The sequence below is a fragment of the Fusarium flagelliforme genome, assembly GCF_020744385.1.
Source record: "Fusarium flagelliforme strain FIESC 12 MPI-CAGE-AA-0113 chromosome Unknown B0J16scaffold_4, whole genome shotgun sequence".
Classification (NCBI taxonomy): Eukaryota; Fungi; Ascomycota; class Sordariomycetes; order Hypocreales; family Nectriaceae; genus Fusarium; species Fusarium flagelliforme.
In genome coordinates, this window is record NW_025763506.1 from 3,338,105 (window position 1) to 3,354,661 (window position 16,557).

At 49.3% G+C, this 16,557-nt stretch overlaps 6 protein-coding genes across 6 annotated transcripts; 4 read left to right on the forward strand and 2 right to left on the reverse strand.

Moving 5' to 3' along the window:
* Positions 1 to 272: 272 nt before the first annotated feature.
* B0J16DRAFT_267794 (uncharacterized protein) lies at positions 273 to 4,702 on the forward strand (the record flags this gene model as incomplete). The annotated part of the gene is made up of 2 exons (XM_046123460.1): positions 273 to 433; positions 487 to 4,702. The coding sequence occupies 2 exons, from the start codon at positions 273 to 275 to the stop codon at positions 4,700 to 4,702; spliced, it is 4,377 nt and encodes a 1,458-aa protein (XP_045983310.1).
* Positions 4,703 to 5,475: 773 nt separating this feature from the next.
* B0J16DRAFT_320446 (uncharacterized protein) lies at positions 5,476 to 6,429 on the reverse strand (the record flags this gene model as incomplete). Its single annotated transcript, XM_046125571.1, has 1 exon — positions 5,476 to 6,429. The coding sequence occupies one exon, from the start codon at positions 6,427 to 6,429 to the stop codon at positions 5,476 to 5,478; it is 954 nt and encodes a 317-aa protein (XP_045983311.1).
* Positions 6,430 to 8,762: 2,333 nt separating this feature from the next.
* Positions 8,763 to 10,571, forward strand: B0J16DRAFT_138814 (phosphatidylinositol N-acetylglucosaminyltransferase-domain-containing protein). The gene is made up of 2 exons (XM_046121851.1): positions 8,763 to 9,310; positions 9,376 to 10,571. Exons 1-2 carry the CDS (start codon positions 8,923 to 8,925, stop codon positions 10,563 to 10,565), a joined length of 1,578 nt encoding a protein of 525 aa, XP_045983312.1. The 5' UTR covers positions 8,763 to 8,922; the 3' UTR covers positions 10,566 to 10,571.
* A 2,371-nt stretch (positions 10,572 to 12,942) lies between these two features.
* Positions 12,943 to 14,120, forward strand: B0J16DRAFT_372455 (uncharacterized protein). The gene is made up of 2 exons (XM_046130475.1): positions 12,943 to 13,285; positions 13,353 to 14,120. Exons 1-2 carry the CDS (start codon positions 13,211 to 13,213, stop codon positions 13,893 to 13,895), a joined length of 618 nt encoding a protein of 205 aa, XP_045983313.1. The 5' UTR covers positions 12,943 to 13,210; the 3' UTR covers positions 13,896 to 14,120.
* Positions 14,115 to 15,667, reverse strand: B0J16DRAFT_138860 (Metallo-dependent phosphatase-like protein). Its single transcript, XM_046121852.1, has 2 exons — positions 15,450 to 15,667; positions 14,115 to 15,390 (listed from the first exon to the last, which is right to left on the reverse strand). Exon 2 carries the CDS (start codon positions 15,335 to 15,337, stop codon positions 14,345 to 14,347), a length of 993 nt encoding a protein of 330 aa, XP_045983314.1. The 5' UTR covers positions 15,338 to 15,390; positions 15,450 to 15,667; the 3' UTR covers positions 14,115 to 14,344.
* A 226-nt stretch (positions 15,668 to 15,893) lies between these two features.
* On the forward strand, positions 15,894 to 16,346 carry B0J16DRAFT_384727 (SOH1-domain-containing protein; the record flags this gene model as incomplete). Its single annotated transcript, XM_046131448.1, has 2 exons — positions 15,894 to 16,013; positions 16,074 to 16,346. The coding sequence occupies 2 exons, from the start codon at positions 15,894 to 15,896 to the stop codon at positions 16,344 to 16,346; spliced, it is 393 nt and encodes a 130-aa protein (XP_045983315.1).
* Positions 16,347 to 16,557: the final 211 nt, after the last annotated feature.

The following is a 16,557-nucleotide window of genomic DNA, read 5'->3' on the forward strand; positions in this document are numbered from 1 at the left end:
CTTCACTACCAACTTCATGAACAAGACCTACTATACCTACTGGGCTGCTTTAAACTGACCCGCGGGTATCCAGTAATAGCCTTTTACAACTTCTTTTTCTTTTTGTTTTTGGACCTCGAAAGAGTACCCTGTTATTCTTGGTTCTCACAGATGATGACATGACCAGAGGCTCTTCAGTGGCAGAACGCCGTATATCACATCACATTCCTACCTCATACGACTTACGTACGATATGAGGCACGTTGTGATAGTTGCTCCAAATACCCTTCAATATGCCATCCTTCGACCAACTCGCCGATGCTCCTAAGAAGGGCAAGGTTATCAAGTCAGCCTATGATAGCGAGAGTTTCGAGTCTGACGGTACCATTCACGTCGATGGTCTAGTTGGTTCAGCCACCATCTCTCCTGCTGGACGAGATGTCGCATTGGCTTCGTGAGTCCAAGAATACTACCTGTATGTGCACTCGTCCAGCTGACCTTGAATAGGCCTGACGGGCTAGCAATTATAGACCTTGACTCGCCGTATAGCCCTCCTCGAAGATTGAGAACTCATGGTCTTCCCTGGCTCGTCGTGGATGTTCAATGGTCTCCCTTTGCTGCTCGCGATTACTGGATTGTCTCGGCCGCCAACCATCGTGCCCTTGTATGGAATCTGAACCGTAGGGAAGACTCCAGTTCGGGCGCGATTGAGCACTCACTGCAAGGTCATAGCCGTGCCATCACTGATGTCAACTGGTCTGCTCACCACCCCGATCTCTTATCAACTTGCTCTGTAGATGGGTACATCCACGCATGGGACCTTCGAAGGCCGCGCCAGCCCGTTCTGACTTTCTGCGATTGGACCGCTGGTGCATCACAAGTCAAATACAACCGCCAGGCATCTCACATACTTGCTTCTGCCCATGATCGATGGCTGCACATTTGGGACGAACGCCGCTCTTCCGAGCCTCTAAAATCCATCAAGGCCCACAAATCCAAGATATACGGTCTGGATTGGAACCGCTCAGATCCCAAATCTATTGTTTCTTGTTCCATCGACAAGAGGATCAACTTTTGGGATTATACCGCAGAGGAACCCCTGCAGCACACCATCGAAACTGGCTTTCCGGTATGGAGAGCTCGCCATACCCCCTTTGGACACGGTCTTTTGGCCATACCTCAGAACGAACCAGGTGATCTCTATCTTTACGACACTCGTTTCGATCCAGCTTCAAAATTGACAACTCAACCAATTGATGTCTGGCCTGGGCATGGGGATCACAAAGCAAAAGAGTTCCTGTGGAGATGCCGTGGCGGCATAACCGATGATGGAAAAGATAACCGTGAATTCCAGCTCGTCTCCTGGGGCACAGATAACGAACTCAAGCTACAATGTATCGAGCCCAAGACTTTTGCTGCTATCGGACACAAGCGCGGGATACCGGCGGATCCGGCCATCAGCCTTACACGAAAAGGTGCTACATATAAGACTTTCCGTACAGTGGACGAGACAACAGACCGTGATCGGAAATCTGCCACCATGAGCGACCACCGCCCTGGTACCAATTACCACAAACAAAGTGCCCTGACCCTAGGCATGCGATCAGGGACTACTCAGAGCCATCGTGCGTCAATGGCATGGCGTGGTCCTTCAATGAAGGCCAAGGTTTCAGGAAAAGCCGTCGACCGTAATCAATCACAAATAGGATGGATGAAGGGAATTGCTATGACCAAGAGAAAGGCTTCGACAAGCGCCAAACGACATTTGTCGAAAGACTCGGGTATTTTTGGCCACGGATATCCGGATGACGAGTGGGCTGAACCCGATACCATCCAAGAAGAACTTCTGCGTATTAGCCATCAGCTCCCTAAAGTAAAGTGGGATAATATCAACATGGACAATATGACCCTTAACGCCTCATTGAATGGACCTTGGGGTGCTGATGGAGATACCATCTTTATAAAGGTTCGCATCGATATTCCAGTTGGTTACCCCAAGACCAAGGCACCAAAGTTCTTCGTTGAAAAATCGTCTTTCATGCCTGCAGAAACTCACAAGAAGATTGATCGCGAAATTCATCAACTCGCGGACCAGTTCTTGCAAAGAAAACAGAACTGTCTTGAGGTTGCTTTTACATATCTCCTAGGCGAGGTTGATCTTGAAAGCAGTACCACTTTTTTCAAAAATGTTCGGGACCTTGACGATGAACTAGATGGTTTGGCTGATGAGAGCTCGAGCGAATCCGACGAAGACATACCCGCAGGCGGTTCAGCATCCATGTCTCAAGAACTCCCGCCGCACAATGAGCTTGATACTGCACTTGCGCCTCCAAATAGGACTATTGTACCACCGCCACCTAGAACGTGCGGTGCGAGGTTCTCACATAACGGACGGCTGGTCTGCTTCTTCCCCTCGAAGGAGGAAAAGGCAAGAGCTTTGTTCACAACGACAATGGATGCTTATAGGGAGCGACCAAAGGGGGAACCCTTTTTTGCTGGTTTTGGCAGAATCGCACATGATCTTAGTCCCCGTCAGCGATTTATGGCAGAAGACACCTCTGCATCCAGTGGTGATTCTGACTCCTCTGCCTCAGGATCATCCTCATCTTCGTCATCCTCGAGCGATTCAGAATCTACTTCAATGCACAAGATAAGTCTCTGGTACCATCCAAGCCGTCAGTTTAGGAAGACATGGAGCGAGGATCGATCCATACGGTCCAGTGGTGGTGGAACGGGAGTCGGTACCGGTACCGGTACCGGAACAAGCCGTCGCCGGCCTGGTAGGCCAAAGAACCTCGTTTCGATACATGACTTCCGTTCTCTTCTTCCCTCAAAGGAAGAGTTCGCGCGTGAGTATGCGATATTTGGTGATGGCGCTGAAGTGTGTGAGCACAATGCGAAGGTCGCCGAGAAGTACAACGCTCGTGATCTAGTTGACGTCTGGCGATATCTTGCGCTGTTGCTGAAAAAGGGCGTACCGCTTGAGTTTCTTGCTCATAACCAGAGGCGTGACTCTATCTTGGTGATTGCTCACGATGTAGTCTCAAGATGCAATGCCAATACCTCCCCCCTCGATTCATTCTGGGATAGACATGAAGGTGCATTGTCCGGCCGAGTAAAATGGGGCAGGCACCCTTTGGCTCGCGATTTCATCATGGACCTGTTTGCATACTTTGAAAGCATTGCAGATATCCAGATGTTAGCAATGCTATCATGCATATTCAGCGAGTCGTCCGCTGCAGACAGTGTGGCATATTTTGAGTCGCATCTGCCTCAGCCCGAGACTCCACTTCCTATGAAAGCGCCAGCATTCTCGCTGGACTACTTTCCAACAGACGCATCGCTCTGGAACATTGGAGGTCGCAGTTATACAAACTCAGCCATCACCACACCAATGACTGTGCATACACCTGTCCACTATGCAGGATCGCAAGCATCTGACGATGGCATGTGGGCTGGAGACGCAACATCAAACTCATACTCTTGCGGCGAAACACCACCAAACAGATTCAAAGGATATCTGGGGGATGTTGAGGCGCCACCCAGCGTGTCCACATCTCCAAATACTCGTTTCCTGAACCGAGCAAACTCTGGTCTGGCGTCGGCTTTCGCTGCTAATCTACCACGTTCATTTGCAGGAGTAAGCTCGTCTTCTCCTCCTAATCACGGAAGAAAGAAGCCAAGCCCTGCTGAAACATATCTCAGTAGTCTAGCTCCAGGCAATGTCACATGGAGCGCTTCTACTGCGATGGACTCTAATGGTGGTAGAGTGTCATTGGATGATGATGAGTTTCGCAAAGATGACTTTCTGCCCCTCGTTCCTACAAAGATCTCGGTCACGATGGAGGATCAAACTGCGTTTGACGACGATGGCTGGTTGAACATACCATTGCTCGAGTCAAGCCAGTCAGATGTCCATGCTCGCTATCGATACACATACGCCGAGATGCTACAAATGTGGAATCAACCACTTGCTAGACTTGAAATCATGAAGTTTAACTCACTCAAGGAGGACATGAGTAGTGGACATAGCGATGACAACTTTCACGATCCAGTCACCGGACACGATGGCACGCATGGCAAGAGCCATGGTCATCACGCCAATTCCTCTCCTATTGCTATGGGTAAGAAGGATCAGCTTCAGGCCTTGCTCGCATCGGGTCGTGGTCTGGATGTCACAGGCATGTGTCGTATACATGAAATTCAGTTGGAGCCTCTTAGGTACACGTCTAGCGACCCCAAGGTCGGTGGCGCTGTGGGCACATGTGATCGTTGCCATCAGACCCAGAGTCAGCTCACATGCGTATATTGCCTTGAGCCTGTCGATGCGCTGTTTCCCCCCTGCCTAGCATGCGGCTGTGCCAGCCATGAGGCATGTCTGGCAGAGTGGCATGCTGCCGGCGAGACGCAATGCCCTGCTGGTGATGAATGCAACTGTGTGGAAGAGGCAGCGGACGGCCAAGTTGAATCATGGGCAGCACTTCAGGGGGCTATGCTCAAAGGGCAGAGACAGTTGATGATGCTGCCTGGACCAGCCATGGAAGATAGCGATGATGATGGAAAGGGTTCTCGCGAATGGGAAAGGGTCGAGCCTGTGATTCCTTCGCGAATGCAGGGGTTTTCTGCCGCCAGTATTAGCCTTGGCAATAGATTAAGGAAGTCGGCTGGAGAGTGGTCAAGAGCTTCAAGTTTGAGGCGAGGTGATCGGAGGAACATAATGTAATATTTCTGTAGAAGCTCTCTTCATCATATGTTAGACGTTAGTCTTTAGATCATTTCCCCTGGATTTCTCCTATTGAAACATTAGCATATTTGCAAAGCAGAACAGGGAAGGAGCCTTTTGTTTCATTTCAAGCTCTGGAAAAGAAGAGAAGTTGATATTATCGAACTTGATGTGATGTTTTTGAAAAGGGAGTGACGGTGTTAAAATCGTACACAGACTCTGATTTCATACGATCTTTTCCCATGTTTCATTCTCGGACGATTGGTAACATTGTCTTATTCAATTCAAATTTCATTTTATTTGGCTGCTACCCCAGTGGCATGCCTATCGACGGATCCAATCCTGGTGATCCAAAACTGCTCCTGGGATGTAGAGATTGATCCTTGGATCGTCTCTATGTATTATACTTGCTGTCTGCACCAATTGCTGCTATTCAGCATTTGTAACCGAATCAGATATTTATTAATAATAAGTGACATACCTTAGTATGTCTATGGTAATCGAATATTTGAGTACTGATTCACCGCATTTGCGTTAGAGCTTGATATGATAACTCCTGATCTGCGCAGCATGTAGTGACCAATCGACGTTTTCGTGGGTCGAGATTGTTGGCTGTGTGTCTCGAGCTCGCTTCATGCTTGAGCTCTCGCTCCTCCATTTTTCCAAACTCGTGGCTGACTACCTTCAATGGCACCCGGTTCGTCTCTTCACATATAGTTGTGTGTCAGAGAATACTGCGATAGTCCCTGATAGATTTTGTCCAGCTCTTGCTTTCAAGTCAGTCGTCTGCGTCGTCTGATTTCCTTTCCTCCTTCACTCCATGCTTCGCGATATAGGTTGAAGGTCAGGATTCGCTCAATAACTACCCACCTCAACCCGCTCGCGTGTATTTGGTCCCCAGTCTCTTCGCCCGTTCGCCAGGGGAAGATTTGGACCCATTTCTGGCCGTCATCGGGAGCCTTGTATTTCCCATCAAGAAAGACAACCTTGGACACCATCTTAGTAAGTCCTCGGTTCAGTTGGTGGCAGTCTTCTTTCCCACAGCGGCCCTCATGGAGGACTGCATGCGATTCGGGGTCGTTTAGGTCCAGAGGAGCCATCTCGATGATCTCATCATCTACCCAATACCTGAATTGCTTCGCCAGCTCTTTCAGCCGCGTTTCGTATGTTGCCTGCTTGTTTACAGGAATTTTCCAGTGGGGGTCAATGTCTCCCACCTTCACAATCCATAGTTCGTCCAAGTTGGGGAACCAGAACCTGTCAAATTCGATTCTGCCAAAGTCCCCCCGCTGGTTATAGCACGCCGATAGGTAGATGGAGTAGTGATGAGGTACTTGCACTTGACTGTCATCGGGAAAGCAATCCCAGAAGGCCATGCGTCTGATCCGGGGTGCGAGTTCGTCTAGATACTGATCCGTTACCTGGTCTGAGATCTTATGGTCGCAAACAAGAATATCTTTAGAAAAGTCCAAGAACGATCCGCGGCCTATTGGCTCATACCCCAGTCGAGTTTCATCTCGCGCTTCGGCATTGATTTGTGTAACAGTAGGTAACGGACAAGACCCATTCCCTTGGACCAGGTCACCGTATAAAACGATGCGAGGCTCGTTGGCCCGCGACCATATCTTGAGACGAAGTTCGGGAGGTAGAGAAGTAAAGCTCGTTTTGGACGAAATTGATGGTTCCGAGACCACAGTCCAAAAGTCATGTGCCGAAGACGAGGACATGTTTACCATGGTGAACGGGTGATATTGTCTCCAGAAAAGACGATTCGACGGAGACCATCGAGGTTTATAACCAACCAAGAGGTACGTACGCATGTATGAGCAGCGGCTTTGATCCCACCCACGTCGGGTATGTAGTGCCAAATCCCAGCACAGGGGTTCTCACGAGGACAGACGGAAACGGTGTCATACCTACATGTTGGGGGGACCATGACCGTTTGCGGTATATCCGGGGCGGGGAAAATAGTTGATCCTCTTGAAGGCATCGTCGGACGTGATGCTTGTACAATGTCACTGTCTACCAGAACCGGGATGATTCACCGACACCGCCTTGGAGCGGTTCGATAGCAGCATACTGCATGGTGGATTTGGCTCCCTCGGTCAGCCTACCAATGAGACCGCTCTCCAAGGGAGGAAATGGTGATGAGACCAGGGTGAGCGCAGATGGTGCAAGACGTCTAGTGGACGATCACACTTTATCGAGCATTGCGCGCTTCCTGTTCGCCTGTCTGTCTTGTAAAAAGCAAAGCTAGTCAACGCCGCAGCGCGCCGGCCCTTTTTCCCGGTCGTCTGTGATCTTGACGTCGAGTATGTTTTCTAACCTTCTTTTCTTTCCTAATTGTGCTGCAGATTACATCAAGTGCACAGTCGTGCGGTCAGCAGAACAACTAGTGGACTGCATTGGTCTTGAGACCCGAGGCATCTCGCCGATCTGGAGGTAGTATTGGTAAGTTGTCTTGGTTCATGGTCTGATGTGGGTTGAGCTGTGATAGATTATCCTAGTCAAGGCTGCATGCGACACAAAGCTGGCGGGCATGGCCGACGCAATGGTAAATCCGCAGAGTATTAGGCTGTGGCTCAGCATGAAGTACAGTCTGTCCACTGTCACATCAAGAGGTGACCGCCCAGCATACTGTACAGTACTGTACAATACAGCAATCGTGCTACGCTAGGCATGTCGATTGTATGTATTGTCCGACATGGGAGGTTATCCGGGAACGTGGGTCTACAAGCGAACCCGGAGCATGTTTGCGTTCAGCTCAATATGCACGAGAGAAGTGGATATGACTCGCTGGCTCCTGTCTGATCCTAAGCCAGAGCACCACATTATCTCGATTCTCTGTAACATTGAGTATATAGAGTACAACGAAGCATCTCGTTACTTGGACTTCCCAGTATTGGACCCGGGAGCTTGGTACTTAAAGTGAGGCGGGAGGGCTTGAACCTGCAAGGGATATCGGGTAACCCCGTGTGGAGTCCGTAAAGTTGAGGCGGGATAGTACGCGATTGGTGCCGGGGAGCCGAGGGTCTGGTTCGAGACTGACCAACATGAACGCATTTACCAAGTTGGGGATGTGATTGGTAGCGAGATCTGACCCTATTTCCACGCTCGTGATTTGCGATCATGGTGATCAATCTTGTCGGTCGAAATGTATCAGCAGGTGTAGATGTGGTCCCGAGACCACGTTTTTTTCATTTCTCAAATGGATCTGTCAAGATCGGGAAGGCTGCCTCGCTTTACTGGCTGCGAAACTCGAAGGTTTGATGTACGAGAGTTTCCTGGCCCAGGTGCATAAGTAGGTAATTGTATCAATGTGACAGAAAGCAAGGCTTGCATTCTGCGTGCCTACGGTGCTTACTGTACGAGCCATATTGAACCAACTTCTTGTTTGGGTCAGGATGGACAGGAAAATGGTTGACAGGCGAGGGAAGGGCGGCAATGCGCTCGATATTGGAATGGAATATGAGATGATGGGTGTGCCGTAGGGCGGCGGATTTGAAACATCGGTGTGCATCTGCATCTGCATATCAGCGACATGATCACTTCAGTTCCCAATCTTATCAGAGCTTTGAAATATAGCCGCCGGAGCTGCAGCTTCTCTGGTGAACAACTTTCGACTGTTGGATTGGGCTGCGCTGCAATATTGTGAAGGCAGAGATAAGGTACTTGATAAGCGAGTCAAAACTGTAGGGTAGTTCCACATGGAGATCATGCTATTTTGGTGCCGCATTTCATTGTACGGTAGATTGACCAATGTTGCAATATACCTGTTGAGCGGTATGTATATGATTTTGAAGCAAAGGTAGAGAATACCCACAGGTACTTACAGGTAAATACTTCACTTCTTTGGTTTGCACTCCAAAAAGGAAGCTCATAGAGAAATGCGAAGGCATTGCATTGCACCTACCCCACCTGTCCACCTGGGCAGCCACGGCAGCAGGTGCAATGTAGGTGGTTCCTGCTTGCTTGCTTACTTACCTCGTACCTACCTGTTGAACATCATGATTTGAGAGGGGGGGAAAAGCAACCCGCATATCAATCACCAACATCCAACATGCTAATGTGATACGAGAGAAGAAGTCACAGCCCGTCATATATCAAATGTCCGAGCGGAGCTCTTTGTACAGTAAGACCTACACTGCAGCACAGTACGTACAATACATACTTACAGCGGGACGCGCTTAAATCAATCAATCAATCAACTGATCCATTCCATGACGGGAAACGCTGCAGCACGATCTCCAAGCCCGCTAGCCCTCGATGACCCACTCGTGACAACTGTCAATGTCAATTGGCATCATTGTCAATCTCAGACACAACCCCCAACATCTTCGCGCCAGAGACTAAGTCCAGGTCCAGATACGGGCCCAGCTACAAGTCCCAGTCGACACCCCAGACGCCTCCAATGCCTTCTCGATAGCATGCCATCCCCCACCGACGACGAGACGCCGTTCCCCTCGTTAGAACGTTCCACCCTTCATGGGTTTGGCCGTTCGCATCTTTCCCCTGACGATGCCTTCGTGTCGCCTCCCAGAGGCCCGCGAGGTCGAAGCCGAAGGCGCAAACGTCCATGGAAGAAGTTGATGTGGGTGAAGCAGTCGTGTATGTATACGCCGTATAGATGCTTCAAGGAACAGCCTCAGCTAACATACCCATCCACTCTCTAGATCCTGATAACTATACCGATCAAGCTACCTTTCTCGAGAACCTCCAGCGCAATCCTCGACTCAAGCCCTACGACTTCTGGCCTCTTGTTGCCGACTCCACAGTCATACTGCAGCATGTATGCTCTGTCATTATATTCGTTGTTTGCTTTGTCGGCATAAACCAGGAGCGCGTCTCCCCTGTTGCTGTGACAAGCTGGAGTAGCTTCGCTACATTTGTGGGATGGATTCTGTGGGAACGTTGGCTATCTGAAATTGAGGAGCCCGACGATCCAAGCCTTGGAGTGGCTGCGAATGTAATGGGTAGGGCTGGTCGCACCGGCAGTCTAAGACGGCCGACCCGCACAGGCAGTATCCGGCGCCCAACTCCGCTCCGGATTGAATCCGCACCGTCGACCGCCACGCCATCTGCCGTCCCTTCGGCGGCGAGCTCGACAACGAATCTACACGCGCCAGCTATGATGCATCGAGCGCAATCAACTTCGAATACATCCTTGGCCGGTGGTGCCGCCCACACTCCGCGAGCCAGTCAGGAACATCTTCCCGAACTACCACCTCCGCTTCTGCCAGAAGAAAATAGGTATCGACAACGAATGGAGACTATTAAATCGGCGATCCTTATATACTGCACGTTGCTCGGACTCAGCCCTATACTTAAATCGCTTACAAAGTCAACATCGAGTGACAGCATATGGGCCATGTCCTTCTGGCTGCTCGCAATCAACATCTTCTTTTTCGACTACTCAGGCGGAGTAGGCGCCAAATTCCCAGCATCTCTGTCCACCAATGCTGCGCTCATGGCATCGACAGTGCTAGCTAGTCGGCTGCCCTCTACCAAACAGGTGTTTAGCCTGACCCTTTTCAGCATTGAAGTCTTTGGATTGTTTCCGGTCTTTCGACGCTACTTACGGCACCGCAGCTGGCGCTTTCATATACTTTCGGCTATTTTACTGGTACTGGGAGCAAGCTTTGGGGTTGGTCTTATACTTGGCGATGCTAGCGGCACGGATGGATGGCCATGGAAGAGCGGACTCGTGGGCATGATAGTTGGAGTATTTATTGCTATACTGGCCACAGGAGGCTGCAGTTGGTGGCTGATCGGGCTTCAGAAGTACAAGAACGAGATACGAGGGCCATGGGATGCAGCGAGACCTATCATCATGAACCGGCCTCGATGGGATGATGATTCATGATAGGACGGAGCTTATATACAATCTACACTTACATTTGAAAACTTGGAAATGGTTACCCGAGATTTGGAGCTGTGACTTTTTCGCAAAGGTGATGATATACGCTTTGTTTGGATTGGAGCTTCGTTGTACAAACAATTACCATGCCAACTCCAGATTTCGGCAAAGTATCTTGGCAAAATCTTAGCGCTAGCTAAGCTTTTGTTCCGCAACACGCAAGGCGGCGCCATGGATCGGTACCACGGGAGAGACAGCGGAAGTGCGGAAAGGGGAAATGTTGTGTTGCTTTATGGATGCCACTGGATGTACTTTATGTTGACTGAGTCATCGAATTAGGCGATTGGGTTTATCCGGGGTTCGAGGGCGGGCTTGTATGAATTAGTTTGGAACCGTAAACGGTATCTCTCTGATGCCTCAGCTGTGCATGTGCATATCCCGTACCTCGAAGCACTTACATACCTAGATAGGTATATTAATAAAATCTTGGGATAGGGAGTATTCATCGTCATTCATAAGGCTTCTATTTGGCCGGAGAATTGGAGGTGCTGGACACGCATTGCCAGGGCGTCAAAGACATGAGAGATTGAGTACGAATGCGGTACATACTATTGCCTTCATTACGTGGCCATAGTATTTGCACCATTTCCGGGGTTGACAGCACATGGATTGATCATCTATATCGACAGGCTGGCGCGTAAAACAGCATCGTCAGGATCCTGGTTATATCCAATGATGTTATGTACCGTCTCATGGTCGTCTGATTTAGAGGGGACATGGCTGTGTTACTCGGGATACGAAATGCACCTTGAATGCGATGCTGATCTGACACTGCACATCATGATGTTGAAGGACCTAAGGCAGAGCTAGGAAGCGAAGAAACAGCCACCAAGAAGCAAACAATTCGTTCATTTAAGCGTTGCATCGTTTTTGCTTGCTTTGTTTTGTTTCGTGGTGTTGTAACGAACATAAGCACCTACCCGAAATAGAAACCAACTTCCACCAATAGCGTAAAAATAGTCTGAATGTGTTCTCGATCTTCATAGAGAAAACAAGGAGGTAGGAATATCCGTATAGAGGGGGACTTTGGTAGGTTAAGCAGCCACACCACGAGCTGTGGAAATCCCACCTACCTTAGTGAGCCACTTTGACGCGTAAGTGTCTTTGTCTGTTGGGGGCTTCAGTACCGCTGCCCGCCTCTACATCACAACGCAGTCGCATCCATGCGCATGCGCATACGCATGCAGGAGAGAGAGGGAGGGGTATAAGCTGACGTTGGTAGATGAGTCGTCTAGAAGAGTAGAGAGAGAGAGAGAGCAGTAATTGAGAATCAACTTGATTATTCTTTGTTACGGCAAGTAAGCTCACTCAACTGACTGCCACACTACCACTACCACTACCACTACTGAGTACCAGCCTTGCCAATATTGAATACCTGCCAGCCTGCATACCCAACAGTCTTGCAGGACGGGTACTAAGACTAAGACTAAGGCATGTCATCCGTGGCGCTTGATTCTCTCTTTTTTCTTCTTCTGTTTTCCTCTCTAGCTGATTGCGGCTATATGTGTTGGTTCAGTCAAGATAAGATCAAGGAATCTCAATAGTAAACAGACCAAAACCATAACGATGGACTTTTGACTTTTTGATGGATGGCAACAGGAAAACCTTAACAGTTGATAGGACTTAAGGTTATCCTTTCTTGTTCATCAGTTGATGTTTTGGCAAGGTTGTCCGGGGCGATGAACCGGGCGCTCTCTAGGTAGTTTAGCCTGGGCCTCTCTCCCTCGGCTTCAGGTGTACCTAGTAAGACCATTTTAGTCTCCCCTCCCCTCAAGCCCCTCCTGTTAAAACATCCAATGCAGAGGCATGTACTGTTAACTGTATGTACCTATCTGCAATGGCTGCATGCATACCAAGAAACGCCATGACGCAGCCTCCAAAACGGCAACCGGCACAAAAAGGAAGAGGACAGAACACAACAGTTTTATTAACCTCGACTGTCTACGGTACCTACCTGGTCAACTTAACTTAAAAGCCAAACTCAATTTACCTCCCGAGCAGCAATACCGAGCACATAATTGCGTCTGCAAAGAGGCGCGGCAATACAATAGAGTTGCTGAACATTGCACTATGCCACCTGACAATTCCGGGAGTTGTCATGATACGACAGGACCCTTCTGAAGAACCTGATAGACAGACCACTAGAGCTCTGAAGAACCAGCGCCCAGGCGGTAGCATGTAATCTGATTGGTTCAATGATCCATACTGTAGGTTTCAAGCACGGGCTGCCAGGGGTCCAATCCAGTCCGAGTCCAGGGGCAAAAACGACTAAAATGTATCGAGGCAATCATCAGTTAGCCTGTATTCGTAGACCAGCCACTAGATTTTCTACCTCGATCAGGTAAGGTAAGGCATGGCACGGCATCGAGCCTTCGGGACTTAACTTGTGTCTGTTATTGCAGCCCAGATGGATTGTTTGATTATCTATAAAGAGGCACAGCCGACCTCCCTGTTCCATGTCTTGTCTTCTATAGCTTCTCATCAACCCGCTTTCGTTTGGAGTCATTCTCGCTGCTTTCAGATCACTTGAAGCCCACTCGCTTTACATATACCAATCATTTCAGTAACCAAACCTACACACCTCAATCAAAATGAAGGCTGCTTTCTTCCTCGCTGCCGCCGGCATTGTCGCCGCTCAGGACCTCAGTGGTCAGCCTCAGTGTGCTGTAAGTCAGAGCCTATCCACAATGGATGCTTATAGTAGCATGGCAGTACATTGACTAACCTTTACAGCTCAAATGTCTTCAGGAATACATTCCCAAGGCCGGCTGCGAGCTCGACGACACTGCCTGCCAATGCGAGTCCGGCTTCCAGAAGAAGCTCCAGCCCATTATCACTCCCTGCTTGACCGAAGCCTGCGAGATCGAGGACCTCGTCAAGGCCCAGCAGGCTGCTTCTGAGGCTTGTAAGGCTTTCGCCGCCTCCGCCGGTTCTGGCTCCACCACCGTGGCTCCCACAGAGAGCTTGGGCTCTGTCACTGTCAGCATCGACACCTCCATCACTGGCTCTGCCTCTGTTCCCGCCATCTTCTCCAGCATCCCCGAGGAGAAGCCCATCCCTCCTGTTACTCCCCGCCCCAACAATGGAACTATGACCAAGACCACGGAAGGCGGAGCTGGAGGAGCCACCACACCCACAGGAACCTCAGGTGGCGGCAGCGGTAGCGGCAGCGGCGGTGCTAGCAGCGTTCCCACTGACGCTGGTAGCGCGGCTGCCGCTGTTGCTGGACCTGCCTTTGGCCTCATCGCTGCTATTGCTGCCGCCATTGCTTTGTAAGAGCCTCAATGTCTGTACATAATGCAACATGATGACGGAACATTTTCTTTGGGAAAGCTACCAAGCTGGCGTTATTGCGAAGGATATAATGTTGTTCTGTCCTGTTCTGTCCTCAGGTGTTGGGTTTTTAGTGGCACGATAAGCTTACCATTTAGCAATGGAAAAAGTAGTAATAGAACTGAATCAGCTAGTCTAGCATCCATAGTAATGAATTAGTACCTAGGTATTAGACACTCGTTCTATTCCGATCGCGCATGATACAAAAACTATTCCTTGGCATCCATGCTGCAGCCAGCTCTCGAATCATGCTTGAGTAGACGGTTAAGCCTTTTCCAAGGAGGTGAGTAACAGAAGAATTATCTTCTAAGGCTTAGGCTACCAGTAGCCCAAGTACTAATCTAAGCTAGCATGAAGTGACCAAATCATTTCGGCTCTTATGCTTTTGAGGGCTAATTCTTCTGACCCTGAGGGGCCAAGTTAACATCAATAAGCCATGGCAGCTGTATCGGTCTATACCTGATGTCCATGATAGCCGCATTCACAAACAACGTCTGCTCGCCGGGAATTATGCAACTATCCTCCTGGGTCAAGTCAAGATATGCCCCTCTTTGCTTGCTCATTTCGATGAGCTTCGCCCTAGTTATCTTTGCCATCTCATCGTCTTGTGTTACCTTTCCAGGACGCAGCCCTTTAAGCCCAACCTGTCGCGATCGATCTTCGTTGATTTTATCTCCATCCCAGGTCACATAGTGCATTCCCCACGCTTCATGAATATGCCCAAAGCAGTGGATCTTGGGCTTAGCGTGGGCGACGGCTGCGAGGAGATCTGGACACCCAGCGTGAGTCCCCGCAACGCCTGCAAAGTCGCGGATACCTTGAGGAGGACCATGGGTCAAAACCACATCCATCCCTGGAGGGATATCGAAGTCGTGACCGTTTTTGTACTGGAAAGCCCAACCGCCGTATGCAGGAGTCCAGGGACTTGCGTACACCTTGAGCAGGGCACCATTCGCCATGGCAAACTGGTGAACACCCTCTGTCAAATATTTAACGCCATCTTTCTCAGCTTTCCGAATAATAGTCTCGACGTTATCCAGAGTTTCCTTCGATCCACCAAACTTGTTGATCCAGTAGTCATGGTCGAGTGCGGTGTCGTGGTTGCCTGCAATAGCTAACTTCAGGGGTGCCTTAATAGATTGCAAAACGGAGAAGGTTGCCTCAAACTCAGGGATCGTGGTGCGTTTTGTGAGATCACCGCAGTGGATAACAACATCGACTTCTGGCAAAGGATCTCTCCAACCTGTAACCGTACGTGCAACATCTTCTTTATTGAGTTCATCATCGGTACTGGGCCCGTCTCTAGGCTTGGGTTCAGTGCCATGCGTGTCGGAAATAATGAGAATGCGAGTTTTGATGTGCTTCGGTCCAAGGGCCTCAGCCATCTTGGTAGTTGCAATGATGATCGTGGTAGTGTTGAATATCGAGTGCAAGACGCCTTCAGAGTATTAGAAGAATTGACCTCGAAAAGCATAAGAGACGAAATAACTTGGTTACCTTATGCCAGCTTAGACTAGCTTCTAGGCTACTTTATTTTGGCGCCTTATAATGGAGTATTGTTAGTCAAAGTGTATGTATCTGCGCTTGACTCAACGGCATAAAAGCGAGATGATTCAATTCCAAGTGTGTTGCATAAAGTATTACAGAGTGTCAATTATGGTAAATTACCTACTAGGTAGGTACTGGGAAAGATTGAAGTTGACATTGATATTCAGGTTACCTATAGGTGAGGTGCATGAGCTTTGTAAGAGCTCACGCTGACGTCGATAGTAGAAAGTGGGCCTCGTCCTTTCCATGCGGATCTGCACAACCTGCCTTAGTACCTTACCTACCTCAAGCACACTCCTCCGATTAATCCACCTCACGCGCATCGCCATCCACAACCGCGTCAGCAGACTTTAAGAATTGTCATTTTCTTCAGATCCAGCAGCCCCTTCGAACATGTCAGCAGAAGCCTCTCAAGACGTGTCAATGGGATCTCCTGCCCCTGCACCCATACCCGCGCAAGTAGACCAAGAGCCTAAATACGGTGGTTATTCGCGATTTGAGATTGAACTCGAGGTTCGCTCTTACCCTACTCTCAGTTATGTACACATATAGCTAAGATTTGATCTTGCACAGTTTGTACAATCCTTAGCGAACCCAGCCTACCTCAACCACCTGGCATCTCAGAAACTTCTCAGCCAGCCCGCCTTTGTCGCATACCTTGCCTACCTTCAATATTGGAGCAAGCCTCCTTATCTTAAGTATTTGACATACCCCGGTCCGACATTACGACACCTCGAACTCCTTCAGCAGGAGACATTCCGGCAACAGATTATTAGCCCTGATGTCGTAAGGGCACTGATGGAGGAGGGTATGAAAGCCTCTATCGAATGGCACCGTGAGAGCTAGACTGTTCTACGAAATCGAAACGTTATACACAGGAAGACACGAGACACAAAAAGATACCCAGAGAGAGACATCAACACGGCAACATTGCTACCGAAATCTAATAATCCGAGGCGAAAACGAAAAGGCTGCCGCCACAAAGAAGAAGAAGAAAGAAGACCAATCCCACAGACGACTGTTTCGAGACTGCTCGATGGGTGCCTTGAGACTAAAG